The sequence below is a fragment of the Patella vulgata genome, chromosome 3 (assembly GCF_932274485.2).
Source record: "Patella vulgata chromosome 3, xgPatVulg1.2, whole genome shotgun sequence".
In the NCBI taxonomy this organism is placed as follows: Eukaryota; Metazoa; Mollusca; class Gastropoda; family Patellidae; genus Patella; species Patella vulgata.
In genome coordinates this window covers 89,715,448-89,738,165 of record NC_065881.2, presented here as the reverse complement: position 1 = coordinate 89,738,165, position 22,718 = coordinate 89,715,448, and the positions used below count along the sequence as shown (strand labels likewise).

General features: G+C 36.0%; 1 protein-coding gene across 2 annotated transcripts in view; it reads left to right on the top strand.

Annotated features, from left to right (window-relative positions):
* The first annotated feature begins 1,395 nt into the window (after positions 1 to 1,395).
* The window catches only part of LOC126815437 (C-Maf-inducing protein), a 66,635-nt gene continuing 45,312 nt past the window's right edge, over positions 1,396 to 22,718 (top strand). For both annotated transcript variants that reach the window (XM_050541073.2, XM_050541072.2), the window contains exons 1-4: positions 1,396 to 1,935; positions 9,793 to 9,921; positions 11,134 to 11,184; positions 20,106 to 20,177. In XM_050541073.2, the coding sequence (XP_050397030.1) occupies positions 1,672 to 1,935; positions 9,793 to 9,921; positions 11,134 to 11,184; positions 20,106 to 20,177 (516 nt within the window). In that variant the 5' untranslated portion in view covers positions 1,396 to 1,671. The remainder of the gene's footprint in view (positions 1,936 to 9,792; positions 9,922 to 11,133; positions 11,185 to 20,105; positions 20,178 to 22,718) is intronic.

The following is a 22,718-nucleotide window of genomic DNA, read 5'->3' as shown; positions in this document are numbered from 1 at the left end:
CAGGCCCTCCGTCCGTACGTAACTAACGTACGAAAATTAAATGGTTGCTGGCTTTTTTTTTCGCACGTATACAGTGAATGACCATTTTGCTCAGTAATCCCAGCCAGAATTTGGCTATTTTTTTAAAATTGCGTTAAAGTTTTAAATTTTCGTTTAGAACTGAAATAAATTAACTTTTAGTCAATCCCCACGCTAAAAACATTAACAGAATTGATTGTGTATATCTGAAATAGACACACCGAAGCACAAAATAGTGCCAATATGCCGACGTCAAATCTAGAGTTGTAGATGATGTTATTTTTGTGAAAATCATTGGAAGAAGCGATAAGACGTTCTGTACGGATTATACAGTCCTATTAAGGCTGCAAGAAGGCTATTGTTTACAATGTAACATTGTGTCTTGTAATGTTGATAATGATCATAATGATGGTGTTTACATTTGTTTGTTGGTGTGACCCCATGACCTGTGACGTTTAGATAACGTCATATGGATATCATGGCTATTCACTGTGTCAGAGTCACTTCTCTGCAGGAAGGGTGAGTCTGTCGTTCAGATTGGCCCTCCGTCCTGCATCAATGACAAGGGGAAACCACACCGGAAAAACGGAATGAACTTTCTCGGCCAATTGCAGGGATCGAACACCCGACCTCCAGGCTAGCGAGCCAGCGTCTTCCCCACTTAGCCATGTGATCCCCAATATAGATAAAGCCGTAAAAAAACCCCCAAAATAACAGACATTCAAGGCGTTGTCCAAAAAATTCAAATAACAACTATGGATTTTTTTTATTCCAGTTTGTGTATTTATCCGGTGTTGAACGAAGCTATAGAGGGGTATTAATAGGTACCGCCCGGTCAAAATGTCTTTATGGAACTTTGTACACGCGTCTATTATATAACAATTGTGTGTATCCATGGAAACATATTTGTCTTAGTTTTTGATGAACAGGGGCGCGTGATGTTGATAACAATCTTCTGGTTTAAATTGAATTCACGCCCCCACACTCCCCCTCGCCCTTTGTGAAATTATTTGTGTAGACTCTCTCTCTCTCTCTCTCTCTCTCTCTCTCTAGAAAATCCTTTATGCGCCACGTACATAATATGACAATTAATTTATCCCGAATAATGAAAATAAATAAACCAAACCTGGAATATTTTTAGTGTTCCGATAAAAAAAAATTGGCTCTATTAATAATAATCGACTTTGCCCTCACTACTCGACCAGTATGATGTTTATATACGTGACTTATTAATATGTAATTTAACGGGATTATAACAATAACAGATATTTAGTTAATAGGCGATTATCATTTAAATGACATGACACACATTATGACGTTTACTAATCATCTACTACACTGAACGTGTGCCCCAACGTCATAATGTCATGTCACGTGACCACGATCTGAAGCATAGCGTAAATCTGTCTAAAACGTGCCAAATGGAGGTACCGTGATATTCTGTGTTTGTTAATTATCAGGATGTTTTAATTTTCTCCGACTATTTGTGTTTTTTAAATTTATATCAGTGGAATATTTAGCCGTTTATTAATGTGCGTGAGATGTGATTTTAAGCGAAAGGAATTTAAGTTCTAGGAGAGCTCGACGTGACCGCTTCATCTCTGTGTTGTCGTCTGCTCTATGTACTATCAAAGCTAGACCAAGAGATTCAAGATGGCGACTCTTCCTGATGCTTGTGTGTCTAGCAGTTCCACGGACCCGGCATCATTGCCAGGAACCCCGACACACTACGGTTCTACAACATTATCGATGAAAACTGCCGGACCTAAGTGTAAATTAATTAATGAGGGCGATATACAAGTGTGTCGATTGAACCATACACGGACCATCGTAAGCAAAATAATGAACTCCAAATATTTGAGACGATGGGAGAGTCACCATATAGTATTAGGTCATAATGTTATTCGTTCACAAACGGTGAGTATGTAATAATTAACCTAGTTTAGACGACTTTGATTAATGTATCTAGGTCACTGTAAAATTCTTTATTTGACCTCGTTTCGGTGAGAGATTACAACGGGTTATAAGCCCATCATGAGCAGCACGCGCAACGCATCAAGCGCCTGTCATAAAACTAATTGTTTACAGTTTACGTCATTCGTGAAGGGGATGATATTGTTTACAAATGACGTCAGAAATATGCAAAAATTACAGTACCGTACTCCCTCCTCTCCCATTTTTTAAAAATCCAGTTATTTTCTACATTGTTTATTGGTGTATGATATAAAACTTATATTCCACCATGATATACCATAAAGCTTTTATGACACAGTTTCTATAATGTGATAACTTTTATTATGAAAAAAAAAAACCGAAAAAAAATGAAACGAAGTTTAACTGTGCTGCTCCGACTGAGTTAATGAAGATGGGCATTCACCATACAGAGTGCTATGACAGCGCTGCTGTCTACCCTTATATCGAATTCCAGTTGCCAAGGGATCTTTTATGTGCATGCCAATGTGTACACCGGACGACAGTTTTCTGTCCCATCTGAACAACTATATTATTATGAAAAATAAAATAAAAATAATGATGAATTTTAATATTATTAAAAAGTTAAAACAGGCAGGACTATTTACCACCACATACATGTACGGTTAGCTACGTACGGTTAATGAAGTTAAAACCATTTAGATATACTCACGTGCTTGTTTTTAGCTACGATTGGGTGCCTTAATTTCTTTATTAATGCATGTAACATCTTAAAAATAAGATAATTTTATACTATTGTAACTAGTTAAACTTACAGAGGCCAATTTAGTGACACAACTCTCGCCTAACTCCAAATATTCGCGTTTAAATTAATGAAGCGTTGTTTTTATCTGACATACACCGTCATACATCACCCGTTTAAAAATGGCGTTCCTATTAACGGCTTAACGCCTCGATTTTAAATACGATGATTTATACCATTTTTGATAGGATTATATGTTTAATTGTAGTTGTGGCAGAAATATTATATATAAATAACAATAATCAGTCATTGTTTTGATTAAAAACTTTGTCAATTTTGCTTACTGAGACCCGATGTGATTTGCATTGGGGTTGCTACGTGGATCTATATAGCACCATTTCTTATCTCAAAACACTGAGGGTTGAGAGATGAGGTTTGTTATCTAATGTACATGTAGAGTATGCTAGCTACCTCATTATCAAAACAGACAGAATACTTCCAATCAATTATATCAATAAAAATAATAAACTATGTCCATACTTATGGAAAAACAGCTACTTATTTATTTGGACGATGTTTCGAAGAGTAATCTCTCAACGTTATCAAGCTAATACTCTTCGGAACGTCGTTTCATAAGTATGTGTTATATTTTATTGCTCTATCCAGTTACTAAATGCCTCTCAAAGATTAATAAAAATACTGATTGAAGTTTCACAATTTTATTTTATACCAAAGGCAAATGTCATTTTCTTGAAGTTGTTGACATACTGTTCATATATACCATTTGGAAATCCTGAGAGGTAAAACTATTTGGATAGATTGAGATTATCTCACATATTATGAAGGTGTTTGAACATGTACTTCCTGGTTCTAACAGTAAATAGATTACTTCACTGTGTAATATAAATAATATACAATAGTTGATTAGAATATACTATAATATACCATGATATAATACTGTGTAATACTATAATATACCATGGTATAAAACTATGGAATATTAAAATATCTTGAAATAATACTGTGGAATATTATAATATGTACCATGGCAAAATACTGTGCAATATTATAATATACACTTGATTGCAATTCTTTCAATTCAGTTCAATCAAGGTTAATATCCTATACACCTGGTTGGCTGAAAGTTAGAAACATAAAAGAAGTTAGAAATGAAATGAAATATATAGTTATAAAGTTTTAATATATTGTGGAAGACCTGTTACTACATTTCACAGGGTTTATCTAGCGGACATTTTCATACTATTCATCTTAGTATTTATTTTTGTTTTTGGGCCGCAGTGGTGTAGTGTGTTAGCGTGGCTCCTGAACCTGGAATTTTCCAACGTGGTTTCATGTTTAGCACGTTTGCAGGAAGGAACAGTGCCTGGTTGTTCAAATGGAATCCTCGACAGTTAGATTCAAACAGTAGGTAGTAGGCCCCATATCGCCGCTGTCTGGGCAAAATATTCCTCATAGCACACTCAGAAAAGTAGGACATAAAACCCCATTTCATTTCATTTCATAGCACAGTATGTAACGTAAGCCTATCATCATTAGCACATTGGCAGCAGAAAAAGTAGGATATTAAACCCCCATTTCATTTCATTTCATTTTTTCTGTTGTATATGACTTTTTGAATTTTGTTGTGAAGTTTTTCTCATTCAGTGTGACATTTTAAAAGGTCTGTATGTCTGTGTTAATCCGATTACATTCTGTCTAAACACCTCTCAGTACAAGTAAATGTGTTGTTTTTTAAAATGTCATTAAATGTTTTTCGCGACTCACTCTGACATTAGAAATTCTCTGTTATGCTTTTTACACTTTTAAGACTTTGAAATGAAAATCGTTTAAAATAAAATAAAACCAAGTACGAACAATCCAAACCATAAGACAGAATTCGAAGTCCTAAAAAACGTTATAGGCAAAATAGTGTATTCAAGCAAAATAGTGTAATCAGCAAATGGACTGCTCCTCGTGTACAAATTACACGACAAACAGTGGTAACAGGTGTCCGGAAGAGTAAGCTTACCCTGCCTGGCGCCACACCCGCCATAGCTGCATCCAAACTATTAGGCGAAATGTCGGTAAAATAGCGTGATTGGCCAATGAACTATCGGTATGCAAAATGCACGCGATGAACTGTGTTAACGATGTAGTAGATATTATCAGGGAGATAGTAATAGTATACGTGTCAATTAAATATATCTAGAATAATAGCCGAGAGAGACACGTTATATTTACCAATCAAATCAATATGACGGCCATAAAACTTTTTAAAGGTTTTAATAAGTTTAGTGCGCAAGTATCCTTGTAGTTGAAGCTTAGATGACAAATGCCTCGATCTACTTAAAAAATCAGAATAAAAGGAACAAGCTCTCGCGTAACGAATTAGCTGAGACACAAACACTCCATAAGCTGGTGATATTGGAATGTTACTACTAATAAATGGAAAGTTAACAATCGGAAAGTCAAAGTCATCACGTTTATCGTACAATTTAACACTCAGTTTATGGCAATTGTCAAAATCGAGACGCAGATCCAAGTAGGAAGCGTAATTGTCACTGTCAGTGGTGTTTTTAATTTTGAGCTCATCAGGATATATGAATTCTACATAATCACTAAATTTAGGATTATTAAGTGATAAAACGTCATCGATATATCGATAAGTGAAATTAAAAAGTCTGACTGATCGTTTATTAGTTTTTACGAGCGTCTGTATGTAATCGGCTTCGTACGAATAGAGAAACAGATCAGCAAGCAACGGTGCACAGTTGGTGCCCATGGGAATGCCAACCACTTGCTGATATATTTCCCCTCCAAATTCAACAAAGATGTTGTCAATTAAAAAATCCGACATCTGAATTATCTTGATGGCCGTGAATTTGTTTTGGAATCACTGTGATTCTTAACGAAATATGTGAAATTGTAATTTACAACTAAATATTGACATCTCGCAGTACCTGATTTAGACGAAAAGACACTGTGAATAATGTCTTTCAACCGGGCTTTTAATTTACTATGGGGAATTTTAGTGTACAAAGTAGAAAAGTCAAACGTTTGAATAGATGAGACTGAAGCAAGGGATCTAGATTGCAAACCATCAAGTAATTCTTTGGAATTTTTCAATATCCACATTTGATTTATACCACTACGAGAGTATATTTTGTCACAGTATTTTTGAATACATAGGTAAATGTTAAACCACTTGGGATTTAGCACACAAAGAACTGACTACTTGGAGAATAGATCTCTGCACTAAATGGCCACCATATATAAGAATTAGTATGGTTTTACACACAAAGACTAAATAAACATTTTCTATTTTATTAAATGGAAGCGAAATAAATACTTCTTACAATTCTCGAAGTATACTTAATGTTTACAATTAAATCGTCGATTTAGGAATTAAAATGGCGGTCACCTAGTTTAGTGTCTGTTCTCAAACAGAGCTACATGTAGATAGACAGGGTTTAACGTTTAGTATGACCACATTCAGCATGGTATCCCTTTATCAATGTTGAAGGGTGGAGGGCCTGACAAGGAAGAGCATCATTTCCTTTGGATGGTATGAAAAACCATGCTGCCATGCTGCAGTAAATAAAATGAAATGAAATGGGGTTTAATGTCCTGCTGTTCTGCTCCGACTAGGCTAATGAAGACAGGCATACGTCATGCAGAGTGGTACATGTATGAGGGAATTTTGCCCGAACAGCGGCACTACTGTCTACTCTTATTGAATTCCAACTGCCAAGGGATCTTTTACGTGCATGTCAATGCACTCAATGTGTACACGGGGCCTCAATTTTTTGTGAAATCCGAATGACTATATTAGAAACAAAATGGTTTTCTATGATTCTCAACTGATTTGAACATTTTTCCAACAACTGTTTGAAGCTAAACATTAAATACACAAACTCCTGCATAAACAACACAACTAAATGATACCCAAGTTGTAGTGCACTTAAAACCCCAAACTTTCATTTCATTTCATCTCACAAGATGTTGGTCTACATCACACGTTTTTCTCGGGGTTATATTCCTGATTGTTTTCAAATTTGAGTGAAGACTATTACTACAGGCCCGGGAATGTACAGCGCAGTGGACGCTTACGGCTAGCACCCGGATCTATTCAGTGAAGCCCCTGTATCACTACTACAGGCCTGGGACTGTACAGGGCTGTTGACGCTTACGGCTGGCTCCCTGATCCATTCACTTATTTTGACATGTTCGTTTGTTTGTGATTTCTGCGTATTGTGCCTTGTCTGTAGATTTGTTTTGTGTAAATTATGTGTGGTGCAGTCCCCCAGCACTTATTATTAGAAAACATGGGATGTCTGTAAAATGTTGTCTTAAATCCCTGGTGGTTGGAAATACGAGAAATCCCTGGTGGTTGGAAATACGAGCATTTTTAGTGCTGATCATTATTTATAAATTCTCTTGCCAGTAATCATTCAACTGGAAATACCAGTCTACAGTTTGTGATCAGACCAGACACAATTTAACCATATAAAACGATTACTAATATACCCTACTGTTTTGCCATTTAGATGGAATCATTAAAAATTTAAAAATGGCCTGGGGGAGAATCATGAAATTTGAACCGACCTTCCTCACAGACTATTTATCAGAATTTTTTTCTTTTTTTGTGATATTAAAATGTCAGCAGTATTCTGAGTGATCAGCCGATTTTCAACATCTATGACTAGTCAAGTGCTGTATCTAAATTATTAATGCATTGTTAACGTCATTTGAAGTTTGTTCATCCCTTGTGTAGCAGCAATGTTAATATGACAAGTGCTGTGTGTCTGTCAATATCTAGAGTTGCTAGATTATTCTGTTCTGTGTGCCTAATGTGACAGAATGCTTCTGACAAGATTTTAAAAAGCTATTCAACATATGTTGATGAAACTCGCTACATACATCAACCTATTGTAGTAGTTATTTTGATTTCATACTATGACAGTATTTTTCGAAAAAAAAGATAGTATTTGGGGTTTAAAATTAAATTTAAAATTTATAATCACTATACATTTAACCAATCTGATTAAAACACAGATCCTATTTCGTTTCTTTTTTTATAGTTCCTATAATATATCAACTCTTCCAGATCCTAGTGTTGTGAAGACAATTAAAACGAAATTTGAACTATAAAAATTGAAACGAAATAGGATCTGTGTTTTAATCAGATTGTGTCAACTCCCAGGTATAAAAAAAATCAGGAGAATCCAGGAAATTGTTTATTCATCAGAATAAAATCATTTTTATTCATTATCAATCCTGTATTCACAAGTTTTTATAAGGGAGGAGGGGTGGGGAGGTAGATGTCCAAATAGTTAATGTGGGTGTGTTGCATCACACTTTGTTCGATCCCTGCATTGGCCGAGAAAGTTCATCCAGATTTTCCGGCGTGGTTCCCCCTTGTCAGTGATGCAGGACGGAGGGCCTGACAAGGACACCTGTCTAGTCGTTCGGATGGTACGAAAACTGAGGTCTCGTGTACACATTGGCGTGCACATAAAAGATCCCTTGACAGTTGGAATTTGATATAAGAGTAGGCCGTAGTGCTGCTGTCAGGGCAAAATTTCATTCATAGCATACTGTATGGCGTATGCTCGTCTTCATTAGCACGTGTAAGCTGATACCGTTGACTAATGAAGCCTAGGCCTTTTAGTAATGACAATTATTGTCATTAACTCATATAAGTGGTTAGTATTCTAAACTAATGTTTAGTATGTATAGAAAGTGGTTAGAAATTATACAGTTGTCATTAATTAGCAGTTGTGTAACTAGCTGTAATAGATGCCACTATTTATAACACCCATCACTATTGAATACACAAACCTAACCAATAGTGGTGTATATCATTCAATAGTCACAGTTTTAACACCTTAGTGACAAAACACCTACTTAATGACTACTGCCTGGTTACTAACAATTTTAACTAACTAATACACATTATGTATATAAACTGATGACTTTGTTCTATTAGTGTCGTATATTTTCATTTATAACAGTTATTTGTTGCTTAGTCAACGATATCAACGTTACAGTGTAGCCCAGTTTGGAGCAGAACAGTAGGACGTTAAACCCCATTTCATTTCATTTCATTTGCATCACACTTCATTTATACCTACTCTATTTTTGCTACTAGTCTATCTATACATGTATACCTTTCTCACAGGGTCCAAGGGATGTAAAAGGTCGTTAATAACTGCCTGGGTCTTCTTGGTGTTTATTTTTAAACAATTTTTTATTCCGATTTTTATCTGAATAGGGATTGGGGAACAGGCAATAGCCTATATTAGTAGAACTTTGAACTCTTCTGAATGAATTTAAAGATACATTAGTTAAAAAAGTTTTATAAAGAGTTGGCCATTCTTGCTATAATAATTAAAAAATAGATGATAAAAAAAGAAAATGTTGAAAATTTCAGTCAAATTACTATGTAATGAACGGAATTGTCACTGTTGAAAGTTTGGACTAGAAATAGGCATCAACTGTCTCTGCACGGTATGCACTGTCTATGAAAATTGGCAATCGTTTGATTGACAGATGATAACTCCACCCACATATTCTCGATTATCAAGTAACATAGTGACATCAGCGACTAACGGTAAACGTTAGCTTGATCCGCCATTTATTGATTTAATTTTTAATGGACGACTGTTTAAATCCAAACTGTATCCAAGCCATCCATGGGTCTACAGAGTTAATTAGAAGCTTGTCATCTAAATAAAGGTCTAATTAATAATTTCTATAACATCTGACGCCTAAATATAGACTTGTAATAGGCCGATTTAGCTCATGCATAATGCATATGTTTTAGTGACAAAAATGATAAATTGGCTTTTCAGCACATTGAGGCTGAAATCTATTAGTTCAGCTGTACCTGTGAACTAGAAACCTACCTGTTATTAAATCATCTGTATTCATCTATTTCAGCCGACTGGGTTTATTAGTTCAGCTACCTGTGAACTAGAAACCTACCTGCGATTATATCATCTGTATTTATCTATTTCAGCCGACTGGGTTTATTAGTTCAGCTACCTGTGAACTAGAAACCTACCTGTCATTAAATCATCTGTATTCATCTATTTCAGCCGACAGGGTTTATGGAAATAAGCGTACCTTACTCCAGTATAGAAGATGTTCATGTCGTCTCACGCTGGGATGCAGGGCAAAAATTTTGTATCAGGATTACAATCCAAGATGGCTCCTTGTTATTACAGGTATGTTATTTTAATTACAGGTAACCAGGTAACCCCTGTGGTGGCTAAAGAGGGATCAAGGTTGCTAAGTGGGTAAGACACTGGCTCGCTAGCCTGGAGGTCGCGTGTTCGATCCCTGCATTGGCCGATAAAGTTCATCCAGATTTTCCGGCGTGGTCTCCCCTTGTCAGTTATGCACGTAAAAGATCCATGACAGTTGGAATTTGATATAAGAGTAGGACGTAGTCGAGATGGGATGTAGTCGAAATGGGAGGGTACCAACAGAACAATAGGACATTAAAGACCCCTTGACAGTTGGAATTTGATAAAAGAGTAGGCTGTAGTTCCGCTGTCCGAGCAAAATTTCCCTCATAGCACATTGTATGGCGTATGTCCGTTTTCATTAGCCCAGTATAGAAGCAGAACAGTAGGATGTTAAACCCCATTTCATTTTATTTCAGTTCTGTGGCTAAAGACCCCCTACAAACAAGCAGATTATTGAAATAAAACTATTATTAAAATTTGGATTTTATCTTAGTTGAAACTTGGTGAAACAGGCCCCTGGACAATAGTGGTGTATATCATTCAATAGTCACCATATTATCCCCTTGGTATTGATATAACACCTACTTAATGACTACTACCTGATTACTAACAATTTAACTAATTAATACACATTATGTATATAAAATGATGACTTTGATCTTTTTGTGGTTAATTATTTGTTGCTGAATCAACCATATGAACTTTAGAGTGTAATTTAACCATTTTCATACAAATAATTCCTACTTTTATTGTGGCTGGTTTGATGATGTAGTGGTTTAATTCATGCGCGTGAAATCATAAGGTCTGACATTGAGTCATGTGCTGTGGTTTTGAATCCCTGCTTGTACGTGACAAGGAGTAGGGTCCGCTGTTCATCCTCTTTGGTTTTCTCTGGGTCCTCCGGATTCCTCCCACTGCTAAAGACCCCTACACGCAAGTGAATCATTAAAATAAAAATTGAACCGTGTGTTAGTCCCGAAATTACATAGTTTGTGTCAAGTGGACTTTAAACTCTCTCTCTCTCTCTCTCTCTCTCTCTCTCTCTCTCTCATTTTTTCATCAACTAAAGAATGACAGCCATGGTACAATGATGAAGAATAAAATCAATATTACACCTACATGACTAAGACAAGGATCTATGTTGTGTGAAGATATTGATGATAAGTTTATATTTTAATCTGATTTCAGGCTAACAATTCCTACTTAAGAGACCAGTGGCTGTATTCTGTTCAATGGAAGGTAAGGAAATATTTCATTCTTGTCACCCCTGTTTGAGACTAAAGTAATCATCCAATTTTCACAACTTATAAACACAAGCTTAAACTTTGTCAGGCACAAATTATCACAACTTAACGGTATATACACAAACCCTGACATAAGGCCCCTGGCACAGACTTTGTTAGATACAAATTAAAACACAACGTATAATATATGTGATGATTGATGTCTGACAAACTCTGTGACAGGTACAGGCCTGGAAATAACGGTTTTAGATGTATCTGACAAAATGTCAGGCACTAATGAAATAGCACCTGACATTTTCAACTTAGTGCCAGACATGTATTAATAATATCAATAAAAAAGACAAAATGATAGGCATCATAGGTTTTGTGCCTGACAAAGCCTGAATCTGCATGCCTGACATTGTCTGTGACAGGTGCCTTATTTCCAGGCTTGGACAGGTACCTTACATGTATGTCAGAGCTTGTATATACATGTATATGACACACCTGACAGTCGTAATGACACACCTGTCTGGCGTTTCATTAAAAACACTGATAATAAAAACAAACGTGGACCACACAAAAAGATCCACAACCAGAGGCATCAACGCATTGTCAGTCGTCGTCGTTTGTATTTTAGAGGAGAGACGTAAAAACTAAAAAGCTCCCCTTAATGAACAAATTGAAAAATTCCCTCCCCGAAAAAGCTCTCCCATTTTCGGTAAGAAAAGTGATTTAGAAATTAAGGAGAATGATCTGATATTAAGGAGAGTGATTAGTTGTTTGTATGGGAAATAGTTCTGAAGATCAATAACTATGTGTAAGGGGTCATTCCTGGTTACATAAATGATAATAAACATCGTCTGCTAAATAATAGCACGCGTAGTCGCACGGTCAAGTCAAACTTTTTCTGTCGTCTAAAAGTACATGTACTTACAGTATTCCAATAGAAATAATTGTCGACATTTCTAAATATATATAGCTTGTATAAATTTTGTTTAAAATGCCTATTCAAAATGTAATCATAAACTCTCAAAATATAATCTATTTCTTCTGGAATTATTCTCATTGGAAAGCTTCATGTACCATCTCTCGTAATTTCTCACGTCTTTTGAGAGTTCTTTTCTACATTTCAATTAAATTAACCAGCGATGCACAAGCGCTATCTATTTTTAGCAACATATTCATCAGAATTTTATTACCATGTGCGATCACATTATACACTGATCGAATACACCAAATAAATCTTCACAACGACAGCATGGCGACGATCGGAATGTGAGTCCTTCACACTTTTTAAAAAAAAATCATGTCCATGATTTAGAAATAAGGAGAGCGATTTTCAATTTTAAGGCTAGGGGAAAAAAACTCCCCTTGGCCGACATTCAGGTGCACAGCAGGGGTTTTACCAGACAAAATGATAGCGCCAGACAAAGTTACCTACACCAAGACGAGTATTACTAGACAAAATGATCGTGCCAGAGAAAGGGACAAACACCAAGAGAGGTTTTGGCAAACAAAATAATCGTGCCAGACAAAACTACCCACGCCAAGAGGGGTTTTGGCAAACAAAATGATCAGGCCAGACAAAAGGACCAAGACCAAGAGAGGTTTTGGCAAACAAAATAATCGCGCCAGACAAAATTACCCACACCAAGAGGTGTTTTGCCAGACAAAATGGTCACCCCAGATAAAAGGACCAATGCCAACAGGCATCATGCCTGAAAAAACGTGACATTGTTTGTGATGGATGGGTTATTTCCATGGCTTGTAGGCGTGTTTAGACGAGACTTCAGCATCCGTTCTGTAAAAAGAGAAGAGATTGTAAGATTTTGTTAAATTAGCTATTATTAACACTATTCTCTTGCTCTGCTGCTTCATCAAGCTGATAGCTTTCTATCCATCACGCTCTTGTCACGTATCATTATATCCCAGGATGCATTTCTATAGGCCAGTAGAATTTGTCTGTTGGCAGTGATATTAGTTCATCTGCGTGGCTAATCTCGTTAACTTGATTCCGTACATGGTTGAATCTGGTGTAGCGTATATATGGAGATCTAAACGTACATGCCCACAGGTAGAATTGTCGTCTGTGTTGAATTAATGAGATGAGAGGAGAACTAATGGATGTCTTATCATGCACAGTAGTCTCTATCATTCCAGTCACTAGCATGTAGTCTATATCATGAACAGTAGTCTCTATCATTCCAGACACTAGCATGTAGTCTGTATCTTGTTCAGTAGTCTATATCATTCCAGACACTAGCATGTAGTCTGTATCATTCCAGTCACTAGCTACTATATCCTGGTTACTAGTGTTGTCACGATTACAAAATTATTGAATTGGTTAATCGGCCAGCCAAAAATCATATCGGTGCCGATTAATCAGATGGCGTATAAATTCTATAATGTAATTGTCTGTACTGCCTTCCGAGTTGTTTTTCTTGTAATTGTTTGTTGATTATGTAAATTATAAAATGAAGAAGCGTGAACACTGAATAGCTGATTGTATATTACTCTAGTACATTTCGTTGAGTTTATGCTAGAGAGATGTTGGAATCAATCGTTTAAATTGGCAATAAACAACATTTACTATAAGTCATTAGTTTTGATATTTAGTTACACGGTTGAGCTGAGTAAGATATTCCCGTGTTCGGACTTACCCTTATAGCTTTAACTGCTAATTAAAATCCGATAATGGCAATAAATTACAATTCACTAGTACAACAATTCCTGTACATAATATTTTAACATACATGTATATAGCGATAATCATATTGACGAAAAACAACAAGATAAGCCGCAGAAAACGGTACAATAGAAAAAAACATGTGTCATTTAAAAAGTCGGTAAGTTACATATGCCGAGGGAGGCGAATAGAAGATCCTCCTGACTGGTAATGTCAGGAACTCGTTTATTCGTTGTCTCGTACACAGTAACAACACATTCTGATTGTGAATTCAATAATAAATTACAACTGGATCTAAAATTAATTTATACTGTAGGAATTTCTGAGGGAATCTTTCGATTATATTGTTGGAGCATTGTTTTCTTCTTTATTAAACAGTATTTTATTAAAATTACATTGGCAGTTTATCACTCATAAAAAGGCATAGCCGACTCCCCTGTCACTTGTGGCATGCATTCTGTCCATGTATTATAATGCCCATCATATTATCGTGTCTGTTATTGTCTGTTGTTGACAGCTGTTTCTGGTCAAAATCAACCATTTTACACATTTCATAGTAAGCCATGCCTAATATGGTAGGCGAGGAATTCCATGCGACATTGAGATCGTGCCACTGTAAATGGGAATTTCTGTATAGAGTCTCAAAAGACGTAGTTGCCATATGGTTTTAATAGGCAGTAATTCAGCAGTGTGTTTAGCAGACAGTAAAAGTCAAACATTATATGTAATTGTATAAATATAAATTGGATGAAATGACTACTGTTTTTTCAAAATGTGAATCGGTTTAAGCTAGAAACCAAATCGACTATGTGAAGCTTGTCTCCGTATCCTAGTCACTAGCGACTACCAGTATCTTGGTTCTGTATCCCAGTCACTAGCAACTATATTGATGATTTATAGTTGATGATAATATTTGAACCTTGGTAGATAATAATAATATCTGAACCTCCTTATATTCAGCCGTTTCTTTACCACATGAAAGTTAACACAATACTGACTGGATGTCGGTATAAAATGTTTCGCTCTTTGTTAAAATTCAATGTAAACAGGACCAGCACTAACATTTGTTGGTCGAATAATATTTTTGAAATCAAACATAGCACACTGAATGGTGTATGCCTGTCTTCATTAACCCTGTTGGAGCAGAACGGTAGGACGTTAAACCCCATTTTATTTTATTTCATTTCATTTAATCCTACAACATATGTTGTCATTACACTTCCTCATATGACTAGGATACCAGGATACCGGAATATGTCAAATGTGTGATCCTCAATATCTACATACATGTAGGTAGTCATTATAATGGCCTTGTTTCTTAATCTAGCTACATCCTGCTACAAATAGAGACATGAAACTTCCAAATACACTTCATCGGTTCCAAGTACACTCCATAAGTTCAAAATACACTTCATTGTTTCCAAATACACTTCATCGGTTTCAAATACACCTCATCGGTTCCAAATACACTTCATCGGTTTCAAATACACCTCATCGGTTCCAAATACACTTCATCGGTTTCAAATACACCTCATCGGTTCCAAATACACTTCATTGTTTCCAAATACACTTCATCGGTTTCAAATACACTTCATCGGTTCCAAATACACTTCATCGGTTTCAAATAAACCTCATCTGTTCCAAATACACTTCATCTGTTTCAAATACACCTCATCGGTTCCAAACACACCTCATCGGTTTCAAATACACTTCATCGGTTTCAAATATACCTCATCGGTTCCAAATACACCTCATCGGTTCCAAATACACCTCATCGGTTTCAAATACCTGATCATAGACATAAAACTTCCATAAACCAAATTTCCAATAAACTTATTTAATCTTGTTTACATGTTTGGAAAGGTGAATAATAATTACTGGTTTGAAGGTTAAACTAGACATAGTTTACTGATTATTGTAGATGAGATAATTATATATATTACAATTAATTACATGGTCATAATAATATACACAATATGTGACCCGCTCAGACGAAACCAGGCACTTGTTGCACAACTTCATTCTGTACTTCGGGCACTAAAGCATAAACTGTATGCCTTCTTGTTGCTGTGAATGAGCCGAACTCCAGATGAATTGCATTTTTGGAAAGCTTAGGCTGTGGACTATTCAAATATGCTGTCAGCTTTATTTTTATAAAAATGACCAAGAGCCTGGTTTTGTGAGAGCAGCTCACATAATGTATCATATCTATATACCAGTCATCTATACACCACTTTCTCACCTATACACCACTCTCTCATCTATACACCCCTCTCTCATGTATACACCACCCTCTCATCTATACACCCCTCTCTCATCTATACCATCTTTACACCCCTCTCATATCTATACACCCCTCTCTCATCTATACACCCCTCTCTTATCTATACACCCCTCTCTCATCTATACACCCCTCTCTCATCTATACACCCCTCTCTCATCTATACACCCCTCTCTCATTCTATACACTCCTCTCTCATCTATATACCCCCCTCTCATCTATACACCCCTCTCTTATCTATACACCCCTCTCTGATCTATACACCCCTCTCTGATATATACACCCCTCTCTGATCTATACACCACTCTCTCATCTATACACCACTCTCTCATCTATACACCACTCTCTCATGTATACACCACTCTCTTATCTATACACCACTCTCTCATCTATACAACACTCTCTTATCTATACACCACTCTCTCATGTATACACCAGTCTCTCATCTATACACCACTATCTCATCTATACACCCCTCTCTCATCTATACAGCACCGTCTCATGTATACACCACTCTCTCATGTATACACCACTCTCTCATCTATACACCACTCTCTCATCTATACACCACTCTCTCATCTATACACTACTCTCTCATCTATACACTACCCTCTCATGTATACACCACTCTCTTATCTATACACCACTCTCTCATCTATACACCACTCTCTCATGTATACACCACTCTCTCATGTATACACCACTCTCTCATCTATACACCACTCTCTCATCTATACACCACCCTCTCATGTATACGCCACTCTCTCATCTATACACCACTCTCTCATGTATACACCACTCTCTTATCTATACACCACTCTCTCATCTATACACCACTCTCTTATCTATACACCACTCTCTTATCTATACACCACTCTCTCATGTATACACCACTCTCTCATCTATACACCACTCTCTCATGTATACACCACTCTCTCATCTATACAGCACCGTCTCATGTATAAACCACTCTCTCATGTATACACCACTCTCTCATGTATACACCACTCTCTTATGTATACACCACTCTCTCATCTATACACCACTCTCTCATCTATACACTACTCTCTCATGTATACACCACTCTCTTATCTATACACCACTCTCTCATCTATACACCACTCTCTCATCTATACACCCACTCTCTCATCTATACACCACTCTCTCATGTATACACCACTCTCTCATCTATACACCCCTCTCTCATCTATACACCACTCTCTCATCTATACACCACTCTCTCATCTATACACCACTCTCAACATCAACCCACAAATCTGATAAAGATATTCCAACTAATCTTTATACCCATCCATAACAACACTTCCAAAATAATTCTGTACACACCTCTGATACAATCAAATGAAATGGGGTTTAACGTCCTACTGTTCTGCTCCTAAACTGGGCTAATGATTGCGGGCATACGCCATACAGTGTGCTATGTGGAAAATTTTGCCTGGGTACCATCGCTGTGACCTACTCTTATATCAAATTCTAACTGTCAAGGGATTTTTTAAGTGCACACCAATGTGTACAAACAACCTTGGTTTTTCACCCCATCCCAATTACTGTACGTTGTCGCTTGCCAGGTCCTACTATAATGTGACTGTATTAGTAAGTGCAGGGGGACTGCACCACACATAATTTACACAAAAACAAATGTACGGACAAGACATATTACGCAGAACTCACAAACAAACGCACAATTCAAATAAAGTGAATGGCTCTGGGGGCTAGCTGTAAGCGTCCACTGTGCTGTACAGTCCTGGGCCTGTAGTGACACAGACTTCACTTAAATTTGAAAACAATTGGGGATATAACCCAGAGAATACTGTCCTACCCGACTGTATATATCATTGACAACCTCTATAATCACCTATACAACAATATTACACTCCCAAAATCAACCCATAAATCTGAAACGGTAAACAAAATTATGTTTTAAAAACAGCCAACATAATGACTCATGGCCCCACAAATAGATTTTGTTTGCTAAAACAAAAATTTATTTAGAATAGCCTGAGACATGAAATACGTGGGCGAACATGAAATACGTGGGCGAACATGAAACATATTTAACATTTGATTGTCATTATGATAATATGTGGGATAACACATGTATGTGTATAGTTCCATTACAGTTATTATGATAATATGATAATACATGTATGTGTTTAGTTCCATTACAGTTATTAATATTAATTCATACAACCTTTGATATTCAACATATATTATGCAAGAGCTAAATCTGTTTATTGCACGCCTTTCTTTAGACCATAAATGTTATCTATATTATCAATTAGACATAAATTAACTTATCCAGATCATAATCAACTCTCAATGTTAGTGGCGATATTAACTGGATTTGATTACATTTTGTAAAGGATAATTAAATGTAAAAATGGATAATCGAGACTTGTTTTTTATCAAACTGACTAAAATTCAAAAGCTAATATCTGTTAACTCTTTATCCAATCTCCCAGGGGAGTTGGGTGGCCGAACGGTTAGTACATGCACTCTGTATCATAAAGTCTGTCATTGAGTCAACTGGCGTGGTTTCGATTGCTTGGTTGTACGTGACAAGGAGTAGGGTCGCCTGTCCCACCTCGTGGGTTTTCTCCAGGTCCCTAGGTTTCCTCCCACTGCTAAAGACCCCTATGCGCAAGCAAATTATTGAAATAAAATTGAACCATGTGTTAGCCCTGAAATGACCTAGTTTGTGTCGAGTGGACGTTAAACCTCATTTCTCTCTCTCTCTCTCTCTCTCTCTCTCTCTCTCTCTTTATCTGATCTCCCATAATGCCTCTTTAAATATTATTACTGTGGAACTATGGAAAGAAATTGCTACATCATTGATTTGGTGTTTAGACTCACAATAACTTATTTTGTGTTTTAGATCACAATAATTTAGTATTTACGATCATCATGAGGCCTATTTTCAAGGCATTTCCACACTCGTGTTGGCCAGCGAAAAAATTGGTTTAATTCAAATATAATGAGACTGTTTAGGATCACTATAATTTAGTGTTTAGGATCACCATACTTTAGTGTTTAGGATCACTGTTTATAATCACTATAATTTAGTGTTTGGGATCACTATAATTTAGTGTTTGGGATCACTATAATTTAGTGTTTACGATCATCATGAGGCCTATTTTCAAGGCATTTCCACACTCGTGTTGGCCAGCGAAAAAATGGGTTTAATTCAAATATAATGAGACTGTTTAGGATCACTATAATTTAGTGTTTAGGATCACTGTTTATAATCACTATAATTTAGTGTTTGGGATCACTATAATTTAGTGTTTGGGATCACTATAATTTAGTGTTTACGATCATCATGAGGCCTATTTTCAAGGCATTTCCACACTCGTGTTGGCCAGTGAAAAAATTGGTTTAATTCAAATATAATGGGACTGTTTAGGATCACCATAATTTAGTGTTTAGGATCACTGTTTATAATCACTATAATTTAGTGTTTAGGATCACTATAATTTAGTGTTTATAATCACTATAATTTAATGTTTAGGATCACTATAATTTAGTGTTTATGATCACCATTATTTAGTTTTTAGGATCACTATCATTTACTGTTTAGGATCACTATCATTTAGTGTTTAGGATCATCAAATATAATCTTTTCGAGGTAGAAAATCCTTTTTGTCAATTTTACTGATTTCATCTTTCCAGACCATGCGATACTCCTGGTGACTAATAACAAACTTGTGACTAATATCAAACTTGTGTCTAATATCAAACTTGTGTCTAATATCAAACCTGTCTGAGGAGTTTTATAGAGATGTTATGAACTTTTTTCTACCAATGTTGTGAGTCTGGGTCCTGTTGAAAATGTTGTGAGATTGGGCCCTGTTGGAAATGTTGTGAGATTGGGCCCTGTTGGAAATGTTGTGAGATTGGGCCCTGTTGGAAATGAAATATGCTAATTTACGTAATTTATATATTTCAGAGACACATGTATAAATATGAGAAATTACTGAAGAATGCACGAAGACCGGAAGTTTTGGTCAAAGAGATCAAGGTAAGCTTATTTAATAATTCTGCAAGATATATTGGACATCAAGTTACATGTACATGTATAGTGAAGGCCTTTTTCGATTACACCTGTGTATTCAGTATTATGTTTACTTTGCTTTATAGAAATAAGGACTTATGCCAGAACTTTGTAATTAATACACTTCAATTTTTCACACGTTTATAATGTGTATAATAAATAACATGGGTGTAGCCAGTGTATAATATATAACATGGGTGTAGTCAGTGTATAATATATAACATGGGTGTATAATATATAACATGGGTGTAGTCAGTGTATAATATATAACATGGGTGTAGTCAGTGTATATTATATAACATGGGTGTATAATATACAACATGGGTGAAGTCAGTGTATAATATATAACATGGGTGTAGTCAGTGTATAATACATAACATGGGTATAGTCAGTGTATAATATATAACATGGGTGTAGTCAGTGTATAATATATAACATGGGTGTATAATATATAACATGGGTGTATAATATATAACATGGGTGTAGTCAGTGTATAATATATAACATGGGTGTATAATATATAACATGGGTGTAGTCAGTGTATAATATATAACATGGGTGTAGTCAGTGTATAATACATAACATGGGTGTAGTCAGTGTATAATATATAACATGGGTGTAGTCAGTGTATAATACATAACATGGGTGTAGTCAGTGTATAATATATAACATGGGTGTATAATATATAACATGGGTGTAGTCAGTGTATAATATATAACATGGGTGTAGTCAGTGTATATTATATAACATGGGTGTATAATATATAACATGGGTGAAGTCAGTGTATAATATATAACATGGGTGTAGTCAGTGTATAATACATAACATGGGTATAGTCAGTGTATAATATATAACATGGGTGTAGTCAGTGTATAATATATAACATGGGTGTATAATATATAACATGGGTGTATAATATATAACATGGGTGTAGTCAGTGTATATTATATAACATGGGTGTATAATATATAACATGGGTGTAGTCAGTGTATAATATATAACATGGGTGTATAATATATAACATGGGTGTAGTCAGTGTATATTATATAACATGGAATAAGTCAATCGCCACAATGATCAAGATCTTTTCTTGTGAGTGTGAGCAGGATTTATTACAAATTGTCATGGCTCATTGTGCGTGACATTTTATTACCTAATTAATCCTTTATTGATTTCTCATCAAACACATCTCATATCAAATGTGTAGTGCTGGGTATTGTCACAATACATATTGCGATTCAGGTTCTACCATTCGATTCATATCGCAATTCATAACCAAGTCAATATTTACCAAGAAAACAACAGGATAAATGAATAATTGATATTTTTGGTCCTACCAATGTCGAAGAAATAAAACTGTTTTCGACTATATTACAATATTGATGTTTTATATTATGATATTGATATTTTGATGGTAGTTATCTCGTTTGTGGCCATGTTTTTGATGGTAGTTATATGCTGGTGTGATTTTAAATCTTATGTCGTTTGTGGCCGTGAATTTGATGGTAGTTATGCTGAAGCGATTTTGAATCTCATCCTGTTTGTGGCCGAGTTTTTTAAGGTAGTTATGCTGGAGCGATTTTAAATCTCATCCCGTTTGTGGCCGAGTTTCTGATGGTGGTTGAATGGATTTCAAACCTCCTGACTGTCATTTTGTGATAAAAATAAAATATGTTTTTATCCCGGAGGCAGTAATCTATTTAAAGTATCGCGAAAGGAAGAGTGTCGACAATATCATCTGCTTCCATCATTCAGACAACCTCTAATGATGACATTGATCTATTTCTTGCCTGGCCTAGCATTCACTGAGTTGAAGGAAACTCCGAGTATTAGAAATTATCCGTTACCAACATCTGTCTTCTGTAATGATATTTTCCCACCATCAGTTGACTTCCCAACGAATCCTTGACATTAAAATAGTTTTCATGTCGAAGAGAAATGGGGTTTAACGTTCACTCGACACAAACTAGGTCATTTCAAGACTAACACATGGTTTAATTTTATTTCAATAATTCGCTTGCACGTACAGGTCTGTAGCAGTGGGAGAAAAACGGACGACACGGAGAAAATCCACGAAGTTGGACAGTTGACCCTACTCCTTGTCACGTACAACCGGGGAATCGAAACCATGCCATTTGACTCAGTGACAGACCTTATGATACAACATTCATTTGCTAACCATTTGCCACCCAACCCCCTTTTGATGTTGGACATGGATAAATCAGGAAATAAGTTATTTATTTTTTATTTAGGCTTAGCGTCTATTGAACACTAACCAGTTCATTTTGGTACTTTACAAATGGCAGGAAACCGAGGGACCCGAAAAAATCACCCCACATTTGACAGGTGACCCTACTCCTTGTCACAAACAAGCTTGGGATCAAAACCACGTTACTTGACTCAATGACAGACCTTATGACCTAAAGTGTTGAATTGTGTTGATCTGATGAGGGGGGAACACTCTATATGGTTAAATTTAGGGGTGGGGCTGGGAGGGGGGTGTGTGTG